General features: G+C 40.8%; 4 protein-coding genes across 9 annotated transcripts in view; 1 reads left to right on the forward strand and 3 right to left on the reverse strand.

Moving 5' to 3' along the window:
* Nucleotides 1-62: 62 nt before the first annotated feature.
* LOC129194290 (E3 ubiquitin-protein ligase TRIM11-like) lies at nucleotides 63-2,415 on the forward strand. The gene is made up of 6 exons (XM_054799424.1): nucleotides 63-626; nucleotides 695-790; nucleotides 868-1,101; nucleotides 1,321-1,343; nucleotides 1,423-1,556; nucleotides 1,817-2,415. Exons 1-6 carry the CDS (start codon nucleotides 63-65, stop codon nucleotides 2,413-2,415), a joined length of 1,650 nt encoding a protein of 549 aa, XP_054655399.1.
* A 595-nt stretch (nucleotides 2,416-3,010) lies between these two features.
* Nucleotides 3,011-11,245, reverse strand: habp2 (hyaluronan binding protein 2). The gene is made up of 13 exons (XM_054799595.1): nucleotides 11,078-11,245; nucleotides 9,833-9,962; nucleotides 8,801-8,893; nucleotides 7,809-7,919; nucleotides 7,598-7,714; nucleotides 7,401-7,511; nucleotides 7,154-7,325; nucleotides 6,271-6,362; nucleotides 5,819-6,170; nucleotides 5,579-5,721; nucleotides 3,782-3,916; nucleotides 3,497-3,642; nucleotides 3,011-3,420 (listed from the first exon to the last, which is right to left on the reverse strand). The coding sequence occupies exons 1-13, from the start codon at nucleotides 11,135-11,137 to the stop codon at nucleotides 3,253-3,255; spliced, it is 1,830 nt and encodes a 609-aa protein (XP_054655570.1). The 5' UTR covers nucleotides 11,138-11,245; the 3' UTR covers nucleotides 3,011-3,252.
* Nucleotides 11,246-11,399: 154 nt separating this feature from the next.
* Nucleotides 11,400-16,022, reverse strand: LOC129194392 (probable E3 ubiquitin-protein ligase TRIML1). The gene is made up of 3 exons (XM_054799601.1): nucleotides 14,835-16,022; nucleotides 14,582-14,724; nucleotides 11,400-12,689 (listed from the first exon to the last, which is right to left on the reverse strand). The coding sequence occupies exons 1-3, from the start codon at nucleotides 14,948-14,950 to the stop codon at nucleotides 12,067-12,069; spliced, it is 882 nt and encodes a 293-aa protein (XP_054655576.1). The 5' UTR covers nucleotides 14,951-16,022; the 3' UTR covers nucleotides 11,400-12,066.
* Nucleotides 16,023-17,562: 1,540 nt separating this feature from the next.
* Nucleotides 17,563-25,222, reverse strand: part of LOC129194388 (actin-binding LIM protein 1-like) — a 53,948-nt gene continuing 46,288 nt past the window's right edge. For 4 of the 6 annotated variants that reach the window (XR_008573754.1, XR_008573752.1, XR_008573751.1 and 1 more), the window contains 2 exons: nucleotides 18,703-25,072; nucleotides 17,563-18,510 (listed from right to left, as the gene is read on the reverse strand). Coding sequence is in view for 2 of the 6 variants with exons in the window: in XM_054799593.1 (XP_054655568.1) it covers nucleotides 18,397-18,510; nucleotides 18,703-18,783; nucleotides 24,479-24,553; nucleotides 25,065-25,072 (278 nt within the window). In the remaining 4 variants the exon portion in view is untranslated. The remainder of the gene's footprint in view (nucleotides 18,511-18,702; nucleotides 25,073-25,222) is intronic. The other 2 variants (XM_054799593.1, XM_054799594.1) reach the window with 1 other exon arrangement.

Raw genomic sequence — 25,222 nt, forward strand, 5'->3', positions numbered from 1 at the left:
ATTGATGAGCAGGACAGCATTGCAGTGTGCATTGAGCCAGCACAACTGGTAGAAGCAGAGCTATGGGGACTGTTGAAGAAACTCTGAAGTGTCCTGCCTGCCAGGATTTATTCACAGATCCTGTACAACTGCCGTGCAGACATGACTTCTGTCTGACCTGCATCCAGGCTGTTTGTGAGGAGGGTCCTCTCTTCTGTCCAGAGTGTCAGATCCTGCTCCCATCCAACCTCACACTGGAGATTAACACTACTCTTCAAAGAAAAGTGAAGGACTTCATGATCAAATCCTCAACATCGGAGCAACCGACAGCAAAAAAATCATCTTCAGCTGTCCACTGTGACCATTGCATAGAGATGCCATCAGAAGCTATTAGGACCTGCCTGACCTGTGATGCCTCGCTTTGTCAGGCTCATGCCCTGCTGCACCAGCAGAGATCGGCTCTGAGGGAGCACACAGTGGTGGAAGTGACCCAGGATTTACTGTCTTTAAAGTGCAAGGAGCACCGTGACGAGCTCAAACTCTTTTGCATGGAAGAAAGAGTCCCAGTTTGCTGTTTGTGCATCCTGGTTGGCATGCACAAGAACCACAAAGCTGCCCAGCTACATGACGCCTGCACAGACTTAAAGGTCATTCGTGTGTTGACAAGATTGACAAATCTACATTATATTTTCTTAATTTGTATGTCTGTCCTTAGAGCATGTTGGAGACAACTATCAACAAATTGCTGCAGATGAGATGTGAAGCAGAAAACGCCATTAAAGACTTGGAGTTCATGTACACACAAACAGTGGTACAATGACTGTGAAATACTACTGCAGATTTTCATTACTAGTTTAGCATTTCAGTGAGATGTTTTTAAATTCCTAGATATCCGCAGCAGATTTCAGAGAGAGAATATCAGACAAGTACAACAGGATCCGTGTTGTGTTGGACGGCGATGAGCGCCTAATGATGCAGATCATAGACGCAGAGGAGGATTGCATGACCGAGTGGCTGGAAGCCGAGAGAGGAAAGATGGAGGCTCGCATCAGCGAGCTAGACAACCTTAGAGTTTCCAGCAAGTTACTTCTTCAAGAAACACATGATTTGAGATTCATACAAGTAGGTTATTCAGTGTCAATACCTTGTTGTACCAATAAGCACCTTTTTAATGTCTAGGCAAGGGGTTTTCAAGCGAAACCTCCACAACATTAACTCCAGAAAATCAGTTTTTCTGCGAGTCAGGGAGGGTGCAACTGTAGCAGAGGCTCTACTGTGCCACGCTTTGAAAACCCCTGCTCTCGGCCTTCAAATGCATAACCTATTTATTTATCTTAACAGCAAATCACTGAACAGAATCGTTGGTGAGTGTAAAGTATTTGTTATTCATTTTTTCATAACTGCTGGGATTTGCCACAAGTTAGCATTCCTGTTTAATTGTAGTGAACCTCCAAAGTTGGCTCCCATTCAGCAAATAGACAAAGAGCTGTGTGATCCTGACAGACTGAGAACAATAGAGAAGTTGGTGGATGACCTGTCAGTGGCTCTGTCTCAGCACTTTCCCCGAATGTGGTCCTGTAAGTAAAATCATTTTATTCAAGTCCAATATCCAAGGTATTTAACATTTTACCCCACCCAATCAATTCATAAAATAAAATAACTGCAGTTGATGGTGCTCACTCACCGCTGTCTCGTATACACGTACATATCCACACTAAAGACACTAAAGAGTCATTGTGTGTCAACATTTGGGGCACTTGACTGCGTTTGACAACATACAAAATCAATCTCTTATTTCCATAACTGTGTCCTGTAAGGTTCTTATTTCTCATTGCAGATCTTAGTTGTCCTGTCCTAGACTTAAAAACAGCCCATCCGAAGCTGGAGATATCCCAAGATGGGAGACAAGTGTGCTGGGGGGAGCAAACTGACATTGAAGCTCCAACCACTCAGCCATATGACTCCCAATACAGCGTCTTAGCTAAGAAAAGCTTCACGGCTGGCCAACACTACTGGGAAGTCATTGTACAAGAGAAACCCTACTGGCTTATAGGCGTCACCACTGGGCCAGTCAATGAAGACCATGTTCCAAGTCCAAGGCCTTCTGGTGTGAGTGTGAACAAGGCTTCCTGGTGCTTATACCATGGGGAGGGACAGTACCTGGCATGCAATGATACCCAGGAGAAACAGCTGCAAGTTGGGAAGAAAGTCAGAAAGTTGGGTATTCTGGCAAATGTCCAAAAGGGGGAGCTGTCGTTCTACAACGCAGACAGCATGACCCTGCTTCACTCTTTCTATGTGGAGTGCAAAGAACCTCTCTTCCCAATGTTTAACCCTTGCATTGATATCAATGGACTGAACAGGCAGCCACTTACCATGTTTTGGATTAAGGACCCCTGGGACTGGGGTGGTAGTACAGATAGAGGTGAAGCGTGACATGAAAGGCTTAAATTTGTTATGTTGCACTGTAAAAATAATGTTGAAATCAATGCAACATGTACACACATTATTTTGTTCCCATGTATAATTTCGTATCCAGTATTTGCGTTTTATTTCAGTATTTTACACTTTTTGGGTCAGTAACTGACACCACAATACTATATAAATATTTAAATCTTTGGTAAAACTACCCTCATGTAGTTCAAGGAGTTAATGGCCCGTGCATTGCTTGTTCTTTTTACCACGTAACTGCCCCCTAAGCACAACACATAGAGCACCGGGGTCACCCATGCCTTCAGTATCACATGTTAGAGTCCCAGAGGCAAGGCAGAAAAAAAATACCCACTCAAAAAAGAGTTCTGTGTGTGTGGCATTTCTTTGTCTTGAAAAATATTGTATTATTTTGTTTTTTTTTCCTCATACATGATAAAGAAGAATAACAAATAACATCATACTAGATTTTCATTTGAGATCTTATGTAGTTGTTATGCGATTATGCATTTATTATGTTAATAAACTATATATTTCAATCACATATGTGAGAACATGGCCAAATCTTTCGAGTAAAACATCAATCATTGTCGGTCAAAAACAAGTTTCTTGGATTTTTATGTCTCAGAGCCGTTACGTAACTGATAAAACACATTACATCATCAGCAAATGTACAGACCATTTCAGTTGTTATCCTTAAAAGGACACTATTGGATTGAAAATTAGACTTGAAGTAAAAAGAAAATCAACTGCACAAATACCGAATCGTGAGTTCGGGTTAGTGCATGATTGAACGTGGGTTCTAAGATACTCTAGTAGAAGCAGTGGTGCAGTAGTTGCTGTTTATGAAGATTTTGCTTGAGTCTTTGACTTGATCCAATCCAGGTAGTTAGTGACCCTCGCATACACCCCCGGCTTATTCTTCTTTCCACATTGATCTCCCCAACTAACCAAACCATAAACGACGTGGATGTTGTTCTGCTCACAGGTCAGTGGTCCTCCAGAGTCACCCTAAAACAAACAGAGTCCTCAACAATTAAAAAGGTCATCAGATATTCACTGTATGAGTAACTTTGTCCTCACTCACCTGGCATGAATCTACCCCTCCTTGCAGGTAGCCAGCACAGAACATGCCATTATCCAAAACAGGGCCATAAACCTTGCTTTCAGAGCATTTCTCCTGGCTGATCAGCAAAACATTTGCATCCAACAAATGGTTGGAACCATAGTCGGCTGCAAATAGTAAGAGGGATGTGAAGCAGTAAAGTAAGGTTCAAAACATGTAAGGTTCTTTCAGTGGAAACATTTTACCAGTCAAAGAACTGAGAGGAAAATGGAAGAAGACAACTAAATTTCAGCAAGCTGAGCTTACATTCCTCTGTCGCCCCCCATCCAGAAATGGTACATTCCATCCCGTCAGCAAGTGGGCTCTCAGGTAAGCAGGCAGCCTTAACAAACTGGGTCTCATTGGCACAAACACCATCTGTGCCTTCCAGTCTCAGCAATGCTATACAATTAGGATAGTGTCATGAATAATGTTAGCTACACTTTGTAACAGTATGTCTGGTGGATTTTATTATGCTCATGTACATTAGTTATTTGCTTGTTGCCTTCTGTTGACAGTGGCAAAACAGCTGTTAGCTTTGTTATGTATTTGGACATACAGTTTATAGCAGTTATAAACGTTTATAGTTTAATTGGTTTCAGACCCGACCATGATAAATGAATTTCCGCAGTATAAGATTCAATGTTAATATAATGAATATTTTTATAGTTAGAGCATAGAAAACCTCTTTATGACTTTCTAAATACGGTTTCTAACATTATTAGAGCCCTGCAGACATGAAATTACACTCCTATTATTAATTGTTTACATCACATTGCACAACCTTTATGCTGCAGGGACTTGAGACAGCCGCTAGCTAGCTAACCAGTTAGCCTCGAATTTATTTCTTCTAAACTTTAGAAGCCAAAAAGTTACCACTTCCACACAGAATGGGAGGAGAACGAGAACTTTTTTTCACTCTATAATGTCGGCTGACATGGCTGACTCCATGCAGCGTTAAGGTAAGGTAATGTCTCGATGTTTTGTGTCATTACTGCTGCCTAGTGACCAAGATACTACATATCACTTGTATTTCAATATGTTTTGAGTAATAATAAACCATAGTCTACCACTAAACAGCAATCATTTATTAATTCATTTCTGAAAAACTGCGATATAGTGAGGGAGCGATAATTGAACCTCAATATTGTGAGAATGACTGTATTGTTAAATGGTGAGTTAAAGGGACTGTATGCAGTGGATTGCTGCCTAGAGGGAGCCAACATACGTACAAACAGCATTATATCCTGCCTCCTTCCTACTTTGAGTATGTAAGATTTACTGCAATATTTACATATGCATTAGTTATAGGGATGTCCGATAATATCGGCCAACGAATATTGTCAGCCCGATATTGGCATAAAAATATAATATCTGTAAATATCGTTATCAGGTGTTTTCACTATAATGAAAACCGATTTTTAAAAATGCTGTATACAGGCCTGTGGGCTCCCGAGATATTTACCAGCACGCAAATGATGACCTCATCAAACCGCGTCGTGAAGCGTGTAAAAAGGGTGGGTGGCTGCAGTAACAAGCCTGCTCGCTCTGTGCCTGACTAATGTTATGTCTGTGATTTGGAATTATTTCCAAGTGCCTCCTCCGGTTGTTAAACCTACCAAACCTTCTTCCAATTTAATCTTCCACCTCAGGATAAGTCATTCAGAGAGATGCTAAAAAATCATAAAACCTCCAGCTTAACCTAGAATATTCTAAGTTGCTATCAATTTTGAGCACTGATTTGTAACAGGAATGATTTTGAACATAAAGAAAAAACAAAACCGCAATTGGAAAAAAATACACAACATCTTTTGCCAGTCATTTCTAGCTACAAGATAGCCTAAATGACTTTAACTTAAAATCTGGCCATGATCATTTGGGGCTTGGTCGGGATAACTAAAGATAACTTTACATAGCTATATTATTTTGGATTTAGACAGTATGAAATGGATGAATTAGAGGTCCACAAAATCTAAGACAAAATTATAATTCCCCAGCAATAGCTACAGTACTTCATTTAAATATTATCATCCCTTGATGATAACTTCAATGAAAATTGCTCACCTATGTCATTGTGAACTGATTCTGGAGTCTCCCTGTAGTTCTCATGCACAATAGCCTCTTCAACGTTAATGATTTGTTCGGTGGGCTCATCAACATCCAGAGACAGCCCCCCCATAACCACCTGCATGTCATTTCCCGGTTCACTGTTCAAACACATAAACGTGACATCTCAAGTTTAAGATACTGTATTTGCACATTTTTGCATCTACTCATATTTGTCAACATCACATTTCTTCTTACATGCAGTGTCCAGCTGTCAGAACCCAGCAGCTTTCTATAAGAACACCTCCACAAATGTGCCTGTGTGACTGAGAGGAGCGCCTGGGCCTCACTTGGAGGGACACCTGCCAAGGTATGGCCCCCGGTGGCACCTTCAAGCCCCCGAAGATTCGGGTCATGACTTTCTTTGGCTGAGGCTTCCCACAGGTGCTGAATGCTTGCGTGGAAGGTGTGGCAGTGGGTAAAGACACACTAGGACTAGGTTGTGGAGCCTGGGTGGGCTTTGGGGTTGGGGCAGGCTTTGTGGGCTGGGGTTGAGGAGTGGGCTGAGGAGGAGCTGGAGGCATTGGAGGAGAAGTGGGGGCAGGGGCGACTGGAGGGGCAATTCCAATTAGTGCCACCCCATAAATTCATACATGAGACAATGCTTTTGTTCATGCGCCTTTAAAATGCAAACCCAAGAGATGATGTACCTTCAGAACACTCAGTTACATCACAGTAGTTCCACAGCAGCTTTCGGCCTCTTCTGAAGAAACACCATGGCATCAAGTCTCCATCTGGATTTCTGAAGCATAGAAAACATCTCACTTATTGTGGCTGGCCGAAGGTGACAAAAGAGAGGGTTTGATCTTGTAATGATTCAATACTGATTGTAAATTACATGTATTTTCAAAGTTCATATACTAATGGTAGTTTGCAATGACGCCATGGGGCTTGAATCATTTCAAATGCAATTGTATGTTGAGTGCACTCAGTGCACTGACACGGTAGGCTGGGCTTGCGCACTAAGCCGAGAAGAGACGGTCACGGCAGCCTCACCATAGGTTTTTACCCTGTATTTGATCAGACAATCTGCAAATTCAGATATTTTTACTTCAGAAAATGTTTGGACGATTGGAATTTAAGAAAATAAATTTATAATACAGTTCAATATTGATCAAGCTCAAGACGGCGTGGGAGAGAATAGCATAGTGCCTACTCAGAACCATAATCCAGGTTTAAGTTGGTAGACATACAGTATATTAGGTATCGCTGCTCAGCTGATAATTTTTGGTGGTGATTGACTTCATGATAATAATGGAAGTAGGAAGGAAGGAAAAATAAATTTATTTGCCTTTCAAATAACCGGTCAGCTTAGCAGTTTTTAAAAGGATGTGTTTTTTTTCTGTTTTTCTCAAGCTGCTGTGCCTCCCCTGAAGTCTTTTCTGGCCTCACAAAGTTATCCAGTAACTGTTGCTTGCTCTGCTTTTGTAGCTGTCATAAACAGCAGCTCAGTGTAATCTTAACACAGACCTGGGATAACAAGTGGCACAGCGGGACAAGATACCCTATTACTATTTCTGAGCAAAAGCAGACCTGCAGAAGTTATGAGGGCCAAGACCGTCGCTGTTCTCGTAGGAGTTGAAAGGATCCGTTCCCTTCTCCAGGATGAAGTGGGAGTTCCAGTAGAGGCATTCGGCGCCATCGACTGTCTCACTCACAGTGCCACGATATGACTCCCCATCATCCTCATAACAATCATTTGGGCCTGAGAATGATACCACTCTCACTCAGCATGTTTGTTGAAATAATGAGTCAAAGATGCGTGTTTTACAGGATTTACCAACATGACAGAAACGTCCTCTGAAGCCTGAAGGACACTCGCAGTCAAAGTTGTTACCATCCTTGACGCACTCTCCACCGTTCTTACATGGATTAGGTTCACATAGAGTATCTGAAGAAGAACAATAAACAGGGTGTGCTCACGTTGGGGACTATCCAGAAGCTTTTGAGCTTCTGCAGAAAGCAAAGGTTCCTCACATGTTGTGCAATGTGGAGGCTGGAAGGGCTGCTTGCATTTGCACTCGTAGAATGGAGGAGTAGAAGTCAGCACACAATCACCACGACCACATTTACCTCTCTTGCAAAGTTTTGGACCTGCAATGTTAATAAATATTTATTTTTGAACAGTTTATATGCTGCATGGAACAAGTATCTACACCCTACTAACAATTTAACTACTTTCTCAAACCTTTCTCGCATCTCCTTCCTTTGTAAGGTTTTGGACAGTCACATTTGAATTTTTTCTTTCCTTTCTCCTCACAGACTCCATTGTTTTGGCAAGGATTTGGGTTGCATTGGCCTGAGAACAGGGAAAGCAAAGTTAGTTTAAGAGACTTAAATAGCAATTTGCATGGCATAGGAAAGTACTACAGTGTTCCCTCACTACATCGGTTCACCTTTTGCAAATTCGCTGTTTTTTAAGTGCAATTTTAAGAATCTATCGGTGCTCTGTTGTATGTGTTGGTTATTGTATTTATTACTGTTACCAGTAGAGGGTGTTGTATACTCATATTGAAGACGTGTGCAGTTGTTTATGTGCCTAATCATATTAGGAACCCACAGTCCTAGTCATAGTCAGCTAAATATAGAGCCACAACAGTCCTTATAGGCTAAGGGAGAACCCGCCCATTGTGTTCTGCGTCCTGATTGGCTGCAGACCATTGTCAATCAATCTCCTTTGTGCCGTTGGTCAATAGATGCTAGCAAACTAGCTAACGGTGTGAGCTGCTTGCTAACCGCCAATAAACAATGAAAGAAGAAGAAGAAGAAGCTAGCCGGCAAAATGAATCTTCAGTTCAAGGAGTAGGACAAGGAGGAGGACGACCGCAGGAGCAATATGTTTTATCAAGGATACAAAAACGCTACAGCCGAATGGCGACAGGACGTGGCACGGTCAGAGGAGTGACGTCACGTAATCATTTCTTGTGTCCAACCTGGTATATTGATCATTAAAATTCAAGCGAAATGTGAACATTGAGATTGTTTAAACAAAACAGAAATGTGAGTAACGTCTGTCTGAGAAAAGGGTATAAAGTGTATTGTGAAGGGTTTTACAGCCTTAAAACATACATAATAATTGTAAACAAATAAAGTTGGCTACTTCGCGGATTTCACTTATTGCAGGCTATTTTGGGAACCCCGCGATAAACGAGGGAACACTGTAAATGTAATATTTCTTACCCGCTGGCTCTTGGAGATCAAAAAGCCATTCACTTGGGTCGTCGTCATCGTCGTCGTCATCACCAGCCTCCTCCAAGATCCCAAAGAAGAGGTCTAAAAGCACATTTTGTATGATCAAATATATACTCAACAAAAACATAAATGCAACACTTTTTTTTGCTCTAATTTTTCATGAGCTGAAATCAAAGATCTAAAACTTTTTCTGTGTACACAAAAGGCCTATCGCTCTCAAGTATTGTTCACAATTCTGTTTAAATCTGTGTGAGTGACCATTCATATTCATAATCCATCCACCTCACAGGTGTGGCATATCAAGTTGCTGAACAGACAGCATTATTATTGCACAGCTATGCCTTAGGTTGGCCACAATAAAAGGCCAATCCAACATGTGCAGTTCAACTGTAAGGGGCTCCGAAAAACAGTCAGTACCTGGTGTGGCCACCATTTGCCTCAAATACTGCTTATGTCAATCCAGAGCATCCCAAACATGCTCAGAGGGTGACATGTCTGGTGAGTCTTCTGTCCTAAGCTGCAGATCGAGTGACCCATGGTGGCGGTGGCGTTATGGTATGGGTAGGCGTATTTTATGGGCAACAAACACAGTGAAGTGTGAGTGAAGCCTCAAAATTTCAATTGCGATGCGGAGAGGGACGACTGTACAGTATACAGTATTTGAGGCAAATGATGGTCACTCCAGATACTGACTGGTTTTTGGACCCTTCCCCCTGCACATTTTGGAGTGGCCTTTTATTGTGGCCAACCTAAGGCACACCTGTGCAATAATCATGCTGTGTAATGAGCATCTTGATAAGACATACCTATGAGGTGGATGGATTATGAATTTTGAACGGTCACTCCCACAGTTTTAGACAGATTTTTTTCAACAACATTTGAGAGAAATAAATCTTTTGTGTACATAGAAAACGTTTTAGTTCTTGAGTTCAGCTCATGAAAAATGGGACCAAACACAAAAGTGGTGCGTTTATATTTTAGTCATCTGTTGTGTTACAAAAAGAAATAGGATTCTCTTACCTGTTATTATGTCCTCAAATCTTTCTCTCCTTTTCACATGTCTTCCATGCTTATGAGCTCTCAATTCGTGATGGTCATGGTCATGCTCATGATGATGATGGTGATGTTTTTTGTGCTTTTTAGGTTTCATCTGAATCATTGATAACATTGTTTTTTTTTTAGAATGGATGAATAGAAGTTGGATTAGGTTTGCAAACAGAAGGAAAATTTACAGAAACATTGCAAAACTTGCACGGGAAGTTTGGAAATATTCTATGGGAATTAATGAAGACAAAATGTTTAAATGTCACTTTTTTTCTCGTGATCAGTTCTTTAAATAGGTTATTTCATTGAAAAACAAAAATATCTGTGTTCAATAGAATAAACATATACCGGTTTACGACGGTTATTCCCAACCACTGTGCCGCGACAGATTAGTGTGCCTTGAGTGATCAACAGATGTGCTGCGGGAAATTATCTAATTTTTCTTAATTGGTCAGACAATTTGTTTACTACAAATGACTATATTTGTATATGCAGGGAAGGGAACACTTAAACAACACAATGTAACTCCAAGTCAGTCACACTTCTGTGAAATCAAACTGTCCACTTAGGAGGCAACACAGATTGGCAATCAATTTCACATGCGTCTGTGAAAATGGAATAGACAACAGGTGGACAGCAAGACACCTCCAATAAATAAACAATATAATAAATAAATAAAATGATAAATACATAAATGTTTGTGTGATTTTGTTGTCAGTACATTCAACTATGTCAAGAACAAAGTATTTAATGAGAATATTTCGTTCATTCAGACCTAGGATGTGTTATTTTAGTGTTCCCTTTATTTTTTTGAGCAGTCTATTTTTTCATCTCGTTCATGAGGAGTGGCAGCCAGAGCAATTCAAGGCTCTTCCACTGTTGGCCACTCATGCAGCATTTTGGTTTGTGTTGAGGTTGGGAAGCCGCAAAAAAAAAATTCCTGATTCTTGACTTAACTACAATTTTGCAAATGATCTGTGTTTATCCCCTTGTGCTCCCTTTAATTCCCATGGAAAAATTTCCAACCTTGAAAATTCCGGTAATGCAACCCTAATTGTTATAAGTTAACTTATTTCCACTCTCGTTTTTTTTTTTTTTTCAAGAAATTATGTTTACGAACATTGGCTCCACTTTATTCACAGCATGACAAAGAATAACAAGAGTAAATTTTGCATTATAGTAAGCATAAGCATCTGGCTGTAGGATACAGCGAATACATACTTCAGCAGGGATGAGGATCACAGCAAGGAAAAGGCAAAAGAAGAGGAGCTTCAGGTTCATGGTGGCAGCAGATCAGGCAAATAGACAGTGTGCAGCAGCAGACCCCGGTCACGCTTCAAAAGCTTTGCATGAGTACACTAACCTTTGATTCAACAGGCTAGTCTGGCATCCAGCTGTCGTGCAGGTCAATGCCATTGATTTTTACTATACTTGTGAGGATTCACAGCAGTCACAAGCTCAATATTGGTCACAGTGCCGAACCATGAATATTGTAATACCAAAAACAAATAACCTGCCTTGTTTATTGTTAAATTTCTCTTTGGTTTTCCTCAGCGGATTAAGCAAGGGTGTTGCAAAAGATCCTGGCATCAAAGAAATCACATAATACCGTGCTGATGAATCATTATTAGTATGCTCATTTGGGCCCCTATTAATTCTAGGCCCATACAATCGGCCTTGTATGCCCTCCCTACATCAGGGAAAAGTTCATAGAGCATATTTGCAAAAAACGTATTGTTTGTTTGAATGTAGACTTTGGATCTACTGTACAAACACAGGGTGAATCCCAAATAAACATCGTTTGCTCACTCACCTTACCTCAAACCCCGTGCAGTGTAACGTATATGACGCTATATTTCATGCAACAGCAAAGAGAGGATATATCATGTTTAGTATTTCTGGTAAATATTTGGATAGGTAAACAAGACCGACCATCTGACCACTTAACCTCACAAAGGTTCACACAGCATTTGGTCTAACAAATGATAATCCATCCATTCATTTTCTTCCACATATATTGGTCAGGGTCCAGTGTGGCAGGAGCCTATCCCAGCTATTAACTTAAAGGGCACATCTAGAAACAGACAACCATTCATACCATCACTGAGTGGGAATTGAATCCACGCTTCTTGTGAGAAAGTGAGACGCATGAGCTGCTACACTAAAGTAAAAAAAAAAAACCTGACCGAAAACATAATAAAGAAAAAAAATCAATTACTTTCAATGTTTCTCTGAGGCTCAGGTGGGTGTTTTTTAGCAGCTTGAACACATAGATCTGGAGATTCTACATTACAGATGACAATAGGCTTTGCATTGGTTCCGTTGTAGGCCTGGCCAGGACACAAGGCCAGGTGGAGGCGGTCGGAGAAGCTCCCTGCACAGAAGCAGAACAGAGGTGTCATATCATCTGCCCCAAGAAATATCACCGACCCAGAAGGAAAACTACACAAAACTCCAATTCGACAGAAGTGCTTTGAGACAGGCAGCTGATGGGGCACCCCTCGATGCCAGGCTGTATACTCCCCATTAAAAAACTCGACACACCAGGACTCATCTCCCCGTCCCAGCCAGCAGTCCTCAGTGGTGCCCTTGCGTGAAATGCTGGGATACGTGACTCCGATCTCCCAGTAGGTCTTCCCAGTCACATCCATCTCCCAGTAATGGCGGCCGGAGCTGAAGCTTTGCAAGCTGATGACATTGAGCGTGGCGTCAAAGCGTGAAGGGGTGTCAGGTAACTGCTTCCAAGTGTCTGTGTAGGTGACACTGTCACCTTCTGGGGAGATGACCAGCTTGGGGTGGGCTGTGTCTGGATCCAAGCACACATAGCTGGAATCTGAAGATATATTTGATGTCAATACAGTATATGTATATATACTGTATATATATACACAATATATATATAGTCATCCCTTGTACTGTGCCTAATTGGTTCCAGACCTGACCGCGATAATTGAATTTCCGCCAAGTATGTTTACACTTCTATCATCCTTTTATACCTTGTTTACACCACATTGTGCAGGGACATAAGAGACGGCCTCCGCTAGCATAGCAAGCTACCGAGCTAACTAGTTAGCCTCTCCAATTCACTCATTCTAAACCTAAGAAAGGGTTTCAAATGGAGCAGGGAAGAAGAACATAGTAATGGTAAGAAGCCGAAATTTACCACTTCCACACGGAATTGGAGAACCTTTTTTTGTTTGATCATGTCGGACATGCCATGTGTCATCAATGTAACATTACTGACACCTACTGACGAGAATACTACATTTAACTTGTCTTGTCTTTCTATATTTTTTTACTAATAATAGGCTATAGAAACCATGAAACAGCAATCATTTATGATTTTTTTTTTTTTTAACGCATTAGAGTGAAGGCGTGATGTTTGCACCGCAATGTAGTGAGGGACAACTGTATAAATATATCTATGTATATATTAGGGATGTCCGATATTGGCTTTTTTGCCGATAACCGATATGCCAATATTGTGCAACTCTCAATTTCCGATTCCGATATCAACCGATACCGATATGTGTAACATCACATATCTTTTTCTTGAGTAAAATTGTCCTAAAGTAACAATACTTTTGATAATCTTAATGTATTACATATTTTGTATAAGAATACATTTATGTTTCTTGTGCCCTGATTTATGTTATTTTTAATTTAATTTAATTTATTTTTAGTTAAAGGGTTATTGTTGAAAATACATGGATTTGCTGATTATTATTTTGATTGATAACTTTCATGTTCTTATTTTATATTCTTATTTTATTCCATTAAAACTATCTATCCATTCATTTTCTATGCCGCTCATTTTCATTAGGGTCGCGGTGCATTAAAACTACTATATATATATATATACATATACTGTATATATATACATAGAGAGAGAGAGAGAGTTCCTCTCCATATATATACATAAATATACATATATATATATATATATATATATATATATATATATATATATATATATATATATATATATATATATATATATATATTGTGTATGGTTTTTCGGCACAATTTTGTGCTTAAGTTCTTATCTTAGCCATCTGTGAAGATTTCCCAAGAAGTTTCCCAAGTACATTAGTGCGTGTGTGAATGTATAAACAAGAGGCATGAACTTAAATTTGTTTGTAGAAAGGCGCTTTATGAAAGTAAGTACATTTATTTGTATTTACTTACAGCACAGCCTTGCCACCTCCAATATGGCGGCGACATTGACGTAAGGTTTAGCGCTCGATGCGGCATCTACTTATATGGTTTTTCTGTTTCCCAGCGTGCTTTGCTGTACTGTTGTAAGCGGCTGCTAAGTTAAATATTTAGAGATCACAAAGTTGTTGATTATTCAGCATTATTCCTTGGCAATGTCTTGTCTGTTGTTATATACCTATTACGTTGCTGTGTGATTTTTTTTTTTTAGCTCGTTATTTAAAGACACCGTGAGGAAGAATGGTATGATGGTATGTGGACTGGCGTTGGTAAATTCATTGTTATCTCTGTTGTTACTTTGTTGTTACTATATCTGTCTCACTGTCTTGTGCTAAAAGCTCTATATCAGCTTTCATTGTGGGAAAAAAACGATACCTGCTTTGTTTTATATCATATACATGATACATTTTCATGCCAATATCGGACCGGTAATTATCGGACATCACTAAAATATATATATACACACACACACACACAGTGCAGGTTAATAAAACTTGGGTGTGAACTAACAGCTTTGGACAAGAGTCTTCATTACAGGGGTGTGGGAGGAGATGAGCAGAAGCAAGTTGTTCGAGAGCCTGAAGATCTGCTCCGCGGTTGACTCATCCAATCTCACGCTGCGAGGGTCCGAGTTGTTTAGCTCATTCGCTGCTCTAAGGAAAGTAGATCATAAATAGAAACAGGATGTTGTTGCAATGAGTCACACTCAAGCATATTTTAATTGTGCTTATGTAATGATAGTAATTACAGTTTAATTAAATACCTGTGCACCACCTCCAGGCTTTGGTGCTCAGGCCAAGACTGAGGAGAATCAAGATGGATTTTATGGAATATACTGTATGCAGACACACAGTACCGTGCAAACAGCTTTTGCACCATTAGATTTGTTGCTTCAGGGTTGTTATTATGAACATTAAGCTATTTCTTGGTTAGCAGGCTAATTCCTGGCTCATGGAGGATGATGAACAGAAAGATGTTGCCATTATGATTCTGGCAGTTGAATGGTTCAATTTGTGGTGACGGAAAAGGTCCAAATAAATTCCTGCATCCAGATTCTCACCAACTTCTTCCCCACTATCCCGCTAATTGTAGTTGTTCTACCACTGTTTTACTTAAAGCAACAAAGCCAATGGTGGCCTAACACTTGTCAGTACAGAATGTAATACACTCCTGACCAAAATTTTAAAACCAGTTGAAAAATTTGCATGAATTTACATTTTGCACAGGTATTTCTTAGTAGAGCTTCAAAATGCAAAAAAATAGGCGGACATTGTGAACTGCAGCATTGTCCTGTTGAAAAACCCAGTCATTACCACACAGATTTGGGCCTTCAGTCATGAGGGATGCCCCCCGCAACATCTCCACATAGCCAGCTGCCGTTTGACACCCCCGCACAACCTGAAGTTCTATTGTTCTATTGAGGGAAAAAGCAGCCCAGATCATGATGGCGCCACCTCCACTATGCCGTGTGGAAAACATCTCAGGTGGGATTTCCTTGTCATGCCAGTAACGTTGGAAGCCATTAGGACCATCAAGGTTACATTTTTAAATTTTCTTCCACTTTTCAGTGTCCCACGTTGTTTCAGTTTAATGCTTGTTTGCAATAAATTGCATACTCTCTTTTTTTGTTTCACTCCCGTTTCTTCTTTTTGCATGTTGAAGCTCTGCTTAGAACCTCTTTAAAATCCAACAGAGCAAAATGTAAATTCTTGCAATTTTTTAACTGGTCTTAAAATTTTGATCAGGAGTGTATACTGTATAAATAGCCAGCCAATAAAAAAACATTCAAGCCCATTTCCTTGCTCATTCACCGTAACATCGGCGTGTGAGTCCGTGTGGTCCACTGTCACTGTGAGTCCCTCTAGGCCCCGTTCTATCTCCTGGATGACAGACCAGTTCCTCTCCATAAGCCAGTCCACGCTTGAGACAGCAGCCCACTCCTCAACCTCAAGGTGTGACAGTGTGATCCTTAAGTCCTTGTCCAGTATGGCTTGGATCTCCTGATGTTTCCTTATTATGCTCTCCTTTATCATAGAGGACCTTTTCTGGGGTACAAGTGCTCGTCAGTAGCGTACTGCATATACTGTCACGTGTGATTGCATTGTTGGGGAAATCGAAAATTGGGCCCTTTGGTAAAAGGCTGCATTGTAAACCTCTTGATAGCTACACTAAATGACAACATTATGACCACTTGAAGAATCTAATGTGATCCAAAAGTGGGGGTTCTGCCCTTCCGAAGAAAATAACACTCTGTTTGAGGTTGAAAATGTGTTATTATGTACTTACCTTGATTTCTGATTGCTGTGCAGCCAAGTTCTTCTGTCTGGCTTTCAATGCTTCCCTCTGCCTCTCTAGACACTCCTGATGACTTTTTAAAATCCCCTGTAGAGAACGGTGCAATGCATTGAACGTGCAATGTGCCCAAGCTGATGCTCTTGATAATTACGAACCGTTTGAGTGACTGGATGGATGTGAATCGAATCGATTTAATCATCAAAAGAATGTAAATGCTTTATTCATCTCCAAGAGAAATTCACGTTTCGAGCAGTGCTCCAAAAATCATAATAAAGTCATAATAAACAATCAAGCCAAGACAGGCAAGATAAGAAAAGAAAAATAAGAAAATAAAATAAGAATACATATGTAAATAAATAATATGAAACGGTTCACTTCCAATTTGTAGTGCAATAATAATAAATAATAATAATAATACATAATAATTATTCATGATAAGATAATAAGTCCAGTCCTTTGTTTGTTTTTATCGCTCCCCCTCTGTTATGTTGAAAAGCCGCATGGCGTGGGGGAGGAATGATCTGCTCGGTCTTTCGGTTGAGCAGGGCAGTGATAGTAATCTGCCACTGAAACGTCTCTTCTTTTGGGAGATGATGCTGTGCATTGGATGATGCTGGTTGTCCATGATGGATGAACATTTGTTCATATATTTGCTACAAAACTACTGTGCATCAGAAACATATGAATCCAAGGGCATTTCTTTTCTTGGTGCTACTGTGGCCAATGTAATTCATTCAATTCGATTTAATGGGTTGAAGGACGGATGAACATGTAAATCATCATGTTCCCCATGTAGCATTCTGCATTGGAAGGCATGAAGAAATGTATAAGATGTGCGGTGGGCTACATTGCAGTTGACTAAAATACATTTCAAGTAATTAAACCGCTTACATTCCAGATTTAATTATTTTAAAACTAATCACCACATCCTTTCATTGTACATTTACACACACGAGTTGCATTTCACTGCAATACACTTTTTCTGTGAATAATTGACCTGTATATAAACATGATTCCCGATTCCTGACTCACTTCAGCAACTTTGAAATATTTCATTTGTTATTATTAATTACCCAGGATACCTGCATCACTAAACCCATTCAATGACATACTGTTTTTTTGAATGGAAGACTTTGTGCAAATACAAAGTATGATAACAAAAAAGAGGCAGTGAGTAGCTTTGGTGTAGCTCAGGATCATGTGGTTCATGGTGATTTAAAGCTTTATTGGCTTAGTTTTCAATACAACAAACGGCAGTGTGGGTTTTCACTTATAAAACAATTCTTTCAAGGTTGAGTTACATGAGTTGTATTATCTATTTGCCTGTTATTGGACGTATATTGGGTACGGCATTGACATATATGAAGATTTATACTTCCGATACATGTAAAGGTTAAGTGTTTGAGAGAGCCTGAGAAGAGTGACATGTCCTATGTACAGTCAAGTGAGGGCTGAGTGAAGATGCTGGGATTGTTCATTACCATGTAGATGCAGTAAACTGTTTCTGGGTCAGCTGACTGCCTTCCCAGTGTTTTTTTTTTTTTTAATATATTATTCAAAGACTCACTGAGCCAATTGATGCAAACTTTGGACCAAATCTATTTCAGTCCAAGCAAAGGAAAGCAGACGTATGTTCAGGCTACAAGCGTGGACATTCTGAAATGGCGCCATACGGTTCTACTGCACTTACAAATATCCACAGGAGTCAACAGCAATAAATAGCAGGAAGAAACAAGCATAAAAAGGATGAAAGCAATTCCAGTCAAAGCAAAGCAAGAAGTAAAACAAGCGCCATCAATACAAATATCATGATCCTATTTATCATTCATTCTTTGTCATTTCTGAATATGACAACACATCGTTCAGCCTCAGGAAGTCTCACAGAGTTCATCTTGTGGCTTCCTTGATAATGTCAGAAGGTAGAAAAAAACAGAAGAAAAGGAAACAAAGCAAAGCCTACGTGTAGATAATTGTTGTCAAGTGTTGTCTGTATGAATGTACATGAGCGTTTTTGCATGCTGCTGTCAGCGCTAGAAGAGTTTGGCCTTCTTTTTCATGTCGTTGCGTTTCCACAGGGGAAGCCTGTCAAACTCCTGGATCTCCATTCCAAAGATGTCAAAGAACGTTTCAGGTGCTAAGTGGCGCTAAAATTGAGAACACAGGTGGAGAAAACAAAGGATGGGGGAGTGGGAGGGGAGGTTGGGATTAGCACCAAAGCCTTTCAAATGGTCTCTGCAAAAATGACAAGAAGCAATGGATACTAAACATTCCTTTCTACCCTTCTACTTGTGTTATTCACACAAAGTTAGAAAGTCTAGCAATCAACAAACTGATACCTCCAGTCTGGTTCTGTCCACATCCCTGGGCAGTTTAGCTCTCCCTCTACTGGTTATCATGAGCATTTCATAGGGATATACCTTCAGAAGGAGACACTCATCAGTGCACAGGGTCACACACCTGAGTCAACATTTTTTACGTGACAAAATGACATCAACTCTATAGAGATGTGATCAGAATTGTGACAGAGGGAACACTGGGAAGGAGAACAGGTTTGTGACAGGAGGCTGACTGAGAGTGAAAGCAGTCATTTAGTTTGTTGAGGAAATGCTATGGTGTGCATACTCTTTATCGTGCAATAGATTGAGAAAGGAACAGGAAAACAGTTACGCAAAAAACAAAATCAGTAATGCTGGCCAAGTAAACCACATGAGAATGATTGCCCTGAAAAACTGGGGTGCCTCTGCTTTTCTGAATAACTAATTCCATATGTACAAGAATTCTCTTCACTTGCTTGATAAGCCTCTGACAAACTCACATCCGCACAGTAGGGTGAGCTCCCTTATATACTCTACAGCAGTGATTCTCAACTGGTGGGTCAAGTTTTCAGTGGGGATTTTTTATTTCATGCAGCGGAGTGTCATCTATTAACAGGGGCGGACTGGCCATCGAGAGTACCAGGGGTTTTCCCGATTGACGGAAGTTTATTTATTTATTTATCGCTGCGCCTTGCCTTGGTAAATAAGGAAAATAAATCTCCCGGCCCGGGAACATGCCGCCGCAGACACAAAACAACAGGGGAGGCGTGCTGGCACAGTCACGCAGAACCAGGGTAGGGTCTCGCGAGAGGGCTAAATGCGCACAGAACACGCACCGCTGCCATGCGTGCAGCTTCAAGTGTCAGTCCGAGGCTCTGTCATGAATTAGAAAATTAAAATGCCAAAAAATACACTCACTCTGCGATGTTGGTTTAATGGTACATGCTGCTCCCTTTCAAGGTTGAAGGTACAGGTTTGATCCCAACCCTATTTAATTGTATCTTTTATATAAACAAGAGCAGGCTCGTAATGGGGGGTGGGGCCAGTCTGAACCAAAAAGTCCAAGGCTGAATTTGTGTCCACCCCAGTCTATTAATACTCTTGGAGACAATAATCTGTAGTGCTATTTCAAACGCGCTGTCATAGAAGAAAACCAACATTCACGAATAGTCTGCAAGTGGAATGTGTCAGTCCTGTGTCTTGTTGAGCCTTAGAAAGAAAGCTTGCCTGAAAGTATTTTATGTTTGTTACATATCGGATGTTTCAATGCAATGTGCACCTGAGTTATCTACTGAATATCTATCTGGTCATACAGTATGTGGATGCGTTGCACATGATGCATTTGTCACAGAGAAATAGATTTGCATCTTGTTGAAGTTATAACTGGCACGGTTTATTTCTGTATGTTCAGTTTTACAATGCTTCAAAGTGACGGCTCTGAAATAGAACTCAGCTGAAGTCTTTATGGAGAACCTGTTATCTGTCTGCTGAGCTTGCAACTAGAGACCAAACATTAGTGAGAGCAAAATAGAAACACTTTTTGGTCAAATAATTTTGCGTGACACCGGAAAAGTTCATTAAACTTGTGTTATTTTTGCTCTACGTCACATTCAAACTGGACTGTCTGTTCATTAAATATAAGATATTGGAGAAATTTGAGTTGCAAAACTTCCACAATTTGGGTCAGCGCTTGTCATTAAGAGGTGATGGACGGTGTGTCGCGTAGCCAAACCAGTTGAGAACCACTGCACTACAGTATATACGGATATGAGGGGTTGGGATGGGAATTTGGATTCTTCCCTGTATGCCGCATACAGTATCCAGTGGAAGTCACAGCTATGTGCAGATGAACATGAAGAAGCCAGCATGCTAAGCACTAGAGTGACTGCAGCTCCTGAAGCAGCATGCTAAGTCTGGAAATTGTTTCAGTCTTCAAATGCAATGTTTTTGCACTATAGGGCGCTTAAATAACTTTCATTATACTGTATGTGGTCTAAACCTGATTGCATTATGTCAAACTATTTTCTTTAGGACAGTTTTCAGGAATTGTCTTTTTTTGGGTATTGTTAGCGTAGGCTAGCTGTACATATTCCAAGATACAATATATGAACATAAGTATTGGGACCCAAAAGTAGGGAAGATTTTAGGGGGACATATTTGTCCATTCATCCGGATGAACATTTGTTAGGTCAGAGGTCACTGTTCAATTTCATCTTAAAGGTGTTTCATGTGATTGAGGTCCAGTTCTTGCACACAAAACCCCTCCAATCTTGCCTTTGTGGACCTTGCTTTACCATGCTGGAACTCTTCCAACAATGTTAGAGGCATACCCAAAATATATTGGTACATATTCTCTACTGGAAATGTACAGTATCTTACAAAACTGAGTAAACCCTCTCGGATATAACTTAGTGTAGTCAGGCCACAGCTTGCAAAGCAGCATAGATTGCCTTCTAAATATGTGTCAACACACGGCCATTATTGTCTAAGTGGCGGCAACAAGTGAGTACACCTCACTGTCAACATGTCAGGGTTCAAAGTGTCAGAGCAGCACGGGTTGTTACAGGAGTCCGCTTCCGCTCCTCCGCGATGACATCACAGAGCTGGTGGATGTTAGACACCCCGCGCTCCTCCACTTTCTGCTTGAATTGCCCCACGGGTCCTCAGTTGGGTTCAGGGCCTGGGGACATCCGGACTGCACATACTCAGCAAGTCAGCTGTCATCTTGAATGTGTGGTTGGGGTCGTTGCGTTGAAAAAGAGGGGATCATGCTCTGCTTCAGAATGTCACAGTGCGTGTTGGAATTCGTGTTTCCCTCAGTGGCCCGCAGCTCCCCAGTGCCAGCACCACTCATGCAGCCCCTGACCATGATGCTTCACTGGAGGCAAGACACAATTATCTTGGTACTCACTTGTGTTGCCCACTATTTAGATAATAATAGCTGTGTGTTGAGTTGCTTTTAGTGGATAGTACATTTGTACTGCTAAACAAGCTCTACACTGACTACTCTAAAATATATACAGTATTTAATTTCTACAGTATTGTTTCTTGAGAGGATATACTACAGGGGCGGGCAAACCTTCCGACTCGCGGGCTACAATGCGTTAAAATATTTGGTGGAGGGGCCGTCTATATATAGGTGTTCATCAAACAGAACAACACATCCACAGCAAGTTAGCGCATCACATAAATCAACTGGATAAACATCAACTACGCGCTACAGATAACGCGTAACTTAAAATTTTGAGTTCCAAATGCCCGCAAGGCATGCTGGGTAGTCCAGCTGCAACAACAATATGAACTATGAACAATAAAACATTGGATATCAAGAACATGCTAACTCCTTCATCCATCCATCCATTTTCTATACTGCTTCTCCTCATTAGGGTCGCGGGGGCATGCTGGAGCCTATCCCAGCTTACTTTGGGCGACAGGCGGGGTACACCCTGGACTGGTCGCCAGCCAATCGCAGGGCACATATAGACAAACAACCATTCACACTCACATTCATACCTATGGGCAATTTAGAGTCACCAATTAACCTAACCTGTTAACTCCTCCGCAACATATTTTGCAATCAAGCAAAAATGTTGGGAGAAAGAGTACCCAGCATGCCTTGTGGCAGGAATATAAGGGTGTTTATTTGGCATGGGCATGTGCGTCGTGTGTGTCGACGTGTTGTGTTGTTTGGATGGCTTTTTTGTACAAGCTACAGATTGCATCTGACTATTTTGGCGACTCGAGCGTGCCACAATAGCACTGCGTGTCATGTTGCCGGCTACAGTTTCCATGTTAAAGGTTTGAAAAAAAAGGATTTTGGAAAAGCCCAGTGGGCCAGATTAAGACGCTTGGCAGGCCTGATGTGGCCCGCGAGCCGCAGTTTGCCCACCCCTGATATCATACAATAAACGTGGTAGGGTTGTACTAAGTTTTGTGGGAGACTGTACACCAGTGGTTCCCAAACATTTTAGAGTTGCGTACCCCTTCAGACAATTTGACCTGAGGCCATGTACCCTCTACTCCTGCACACTTGAAAAACAGAAACCTTTTCATCTTAATTAACTTCAAATATTGAACATAATGAAGTGGTTAATTCATTGGTTTTACAGTACTTCCGGCTCAAACATTTATATTTTGCATGGTGGGATTTTGATAAAGTTTCACATGAGTGAAATATAAATAGGTAAGTAATCATCCTACATATCTTTTATTCCAGTTTGATGTTCGCATCCTTCCGCTTGAATGGGTTGAATTTGAGCTTCACTTTTTTTTTTGTCCACTCACAATAGCTGTGGTGTAAGTCTGCATATTCATTTGCTACCAAATTGAAGGAGAAAGTTTCATAGTCACGATGAAGTGGAATGCATACAACCAACAATAAAGCCTTATTTGGGGGGAATCCCCACTCACAGTGACAGGTTTTCACCGCTGCGCAGTACGGGGACTAGAACAACATTATCAATGAGATCTTCAAGATTAAACGCTCTAAATTCACAAAATAATCATGAAACCTACTTATTTGTTCATATGATGCGCAAAGAGCAATGAACAACTTTATGCTGTCTTCTTTCTGCTCCATTCTCCTCGAGCCGTGAGGCGTTCAGGCGCATTCGCAATTGCGAGTGTTCGACGCTAATTGTTTTTTCTTTTTATTCACGTACCCTCATGACAATTGGTGTATCCCTGGGGGTACGTGTACCCCACTTTGGGAACCTAGGCTCTAGACATTACAAGATGTGAAATGGGGGGAAATAAAAGTGATATCTTGCAAAATGATGTGTGCATACACAGTGTACCGGTATTATGGTCTGATGAAATGTTGTGCACTTAGCAAGAAAATACATTAAAAATACTGCGGTATAGAAAACAAAATCTCCCGTATCACCAAGTTTTAGTTGTGTCCAAAAGGCCATTTTAAAGGCATGCATTTGTCTTAATCCTGCCATATCCCACATCACAGGTTGAACTTTACTTTTGTTTTTTCCCTAGTTTATACATTGTTCATTTTGTGTCTCCTGTTTGCACCATGAGCTGTGGTTTAGCTGTCGCTGGACAGCGACACCTGTGTCCCATTAGTAAGCAGTGCATCTGCTTAGGTACAGCTGTGACTATTGTTTGTCGCCGGTTCATTTTCTCCTGTAGTTTGCTCTTCATGCCCGTACTACGCCACGTGAGGCACTGAACTTTGTTTGCTCGTGCCCTGGCTACTTATGTGACCTCAAGCTACGCCTTTTGCAATTTTTCTTCACGCTTTGCTCAAATAAAGAGCCTTTTTGAGTGAACCTGCACATCATGTCACTGCATTCTGGGGTAGAGCACTTCGCTTGTAAAGCGCACCGTATAAAATCCTATTCTTCTACGCTTTTTCTCATTTATGTTTCCTAAACTGCATAACAGTGCAAAATTTCCAATGTACTTTTCTGTATCTCATTGTGGAGTTTGCATGCTTGTAATTTGTTTATATTTCCTCAAATGCTAATTTTGTTTTGAGTTTTGTGAATGTGTTTCCTGAAAGGCTAATTTAGTTTCCTAGAATGTTTTAATTAATGTTTAGTTTCTTAAAGTGCTGTGCACTTCCCGGCCACCATAGGTCTACCTTTAAAGACTATAAATAAACAGCTTTTTTCATTTCAGATCACCTCCAGAGGAGGATTCTTTAATGAATCAGAGTAAATGAAGCGGTCACGTCCAACCCCTGACTGTCAAACTACGTGACAAAATGGTGTGTCTCAATACTTTTGTGTATATAGTGTAATTCACATAGTTGCTATCAGTACAAAAAGAAGAAGATACTTGCTTTGGGCTCCAACATATTAGGCATAGATACTCCCCTGTCCATCCTTGCAAGTGCTGCACGGCCATCCTTAATGTGCTAAAGAATAGAACATACACAAATATAATATAGTGGGAGGGGACTGAAGGGTTAATGGTATGAGTATGTTGCCCTTTTTATGACAGCGGGCACACTTTTCACTGGATGGAGCAAGGAGCTTGACTACTGCTCAGGAGTATAGTGTTTAAGATGGACAGCTGTTGTTAAAGTGTATGTTTATGTGTACCTGGGGTGAATTTTGTAATTATATTTCTCAATCTGACATTTAGCTCGGGTCATGACATTTGTATACAGACAAACAAAACAACACATGAGGTGGTGCTTGCACATTGCACATAGAGTACAGTTGCTCAGCTACTGGGCAGTGCATTTGAAATGACTGCATGCCCCGTAGGTGACATCTCGACGACATACAGCAACACGTCCAGTAACAATGCAAGCGTGTAGCACAAGTGGACAGTGTGCATACGGGGCAAGGTGCCTACTGCAAGCAAGTGTGTGGCTCAAGGTGAGGAAGCATGCCATGGGAAAAAGCAGATGAGGGACATACCTGAAACTCTGCAGGACAAAATGGGACAGAAAATGAGACTCACAGTTAATGGTTTTGCTGTCACATCTCCTGCCAGGCTACTAGCTACAGTATACAGCACTTTTATCCTTGATGACATTGTGGGAATCATTATGCAGATATTTCAAAATGAACATTTC

Source organism: Dunckerocampus dactyliophorus, chromosome 14 (assembly GCF_027744805.1).
Source record: "Dunckerocampus dactyliophorus isolate RoL2022-P2 chromosome 14, RoL_Ddac_1.1, whole genome shotgun sequence".
In the NCBI taxonomy this organism is placed as follows: Eukaryota; Metazoa; Chordata; class Actinopteri; order Syngnathiformes; family Syngnathidae; genus Dunckerocampus; species Dunckerocampus dactyliophorus.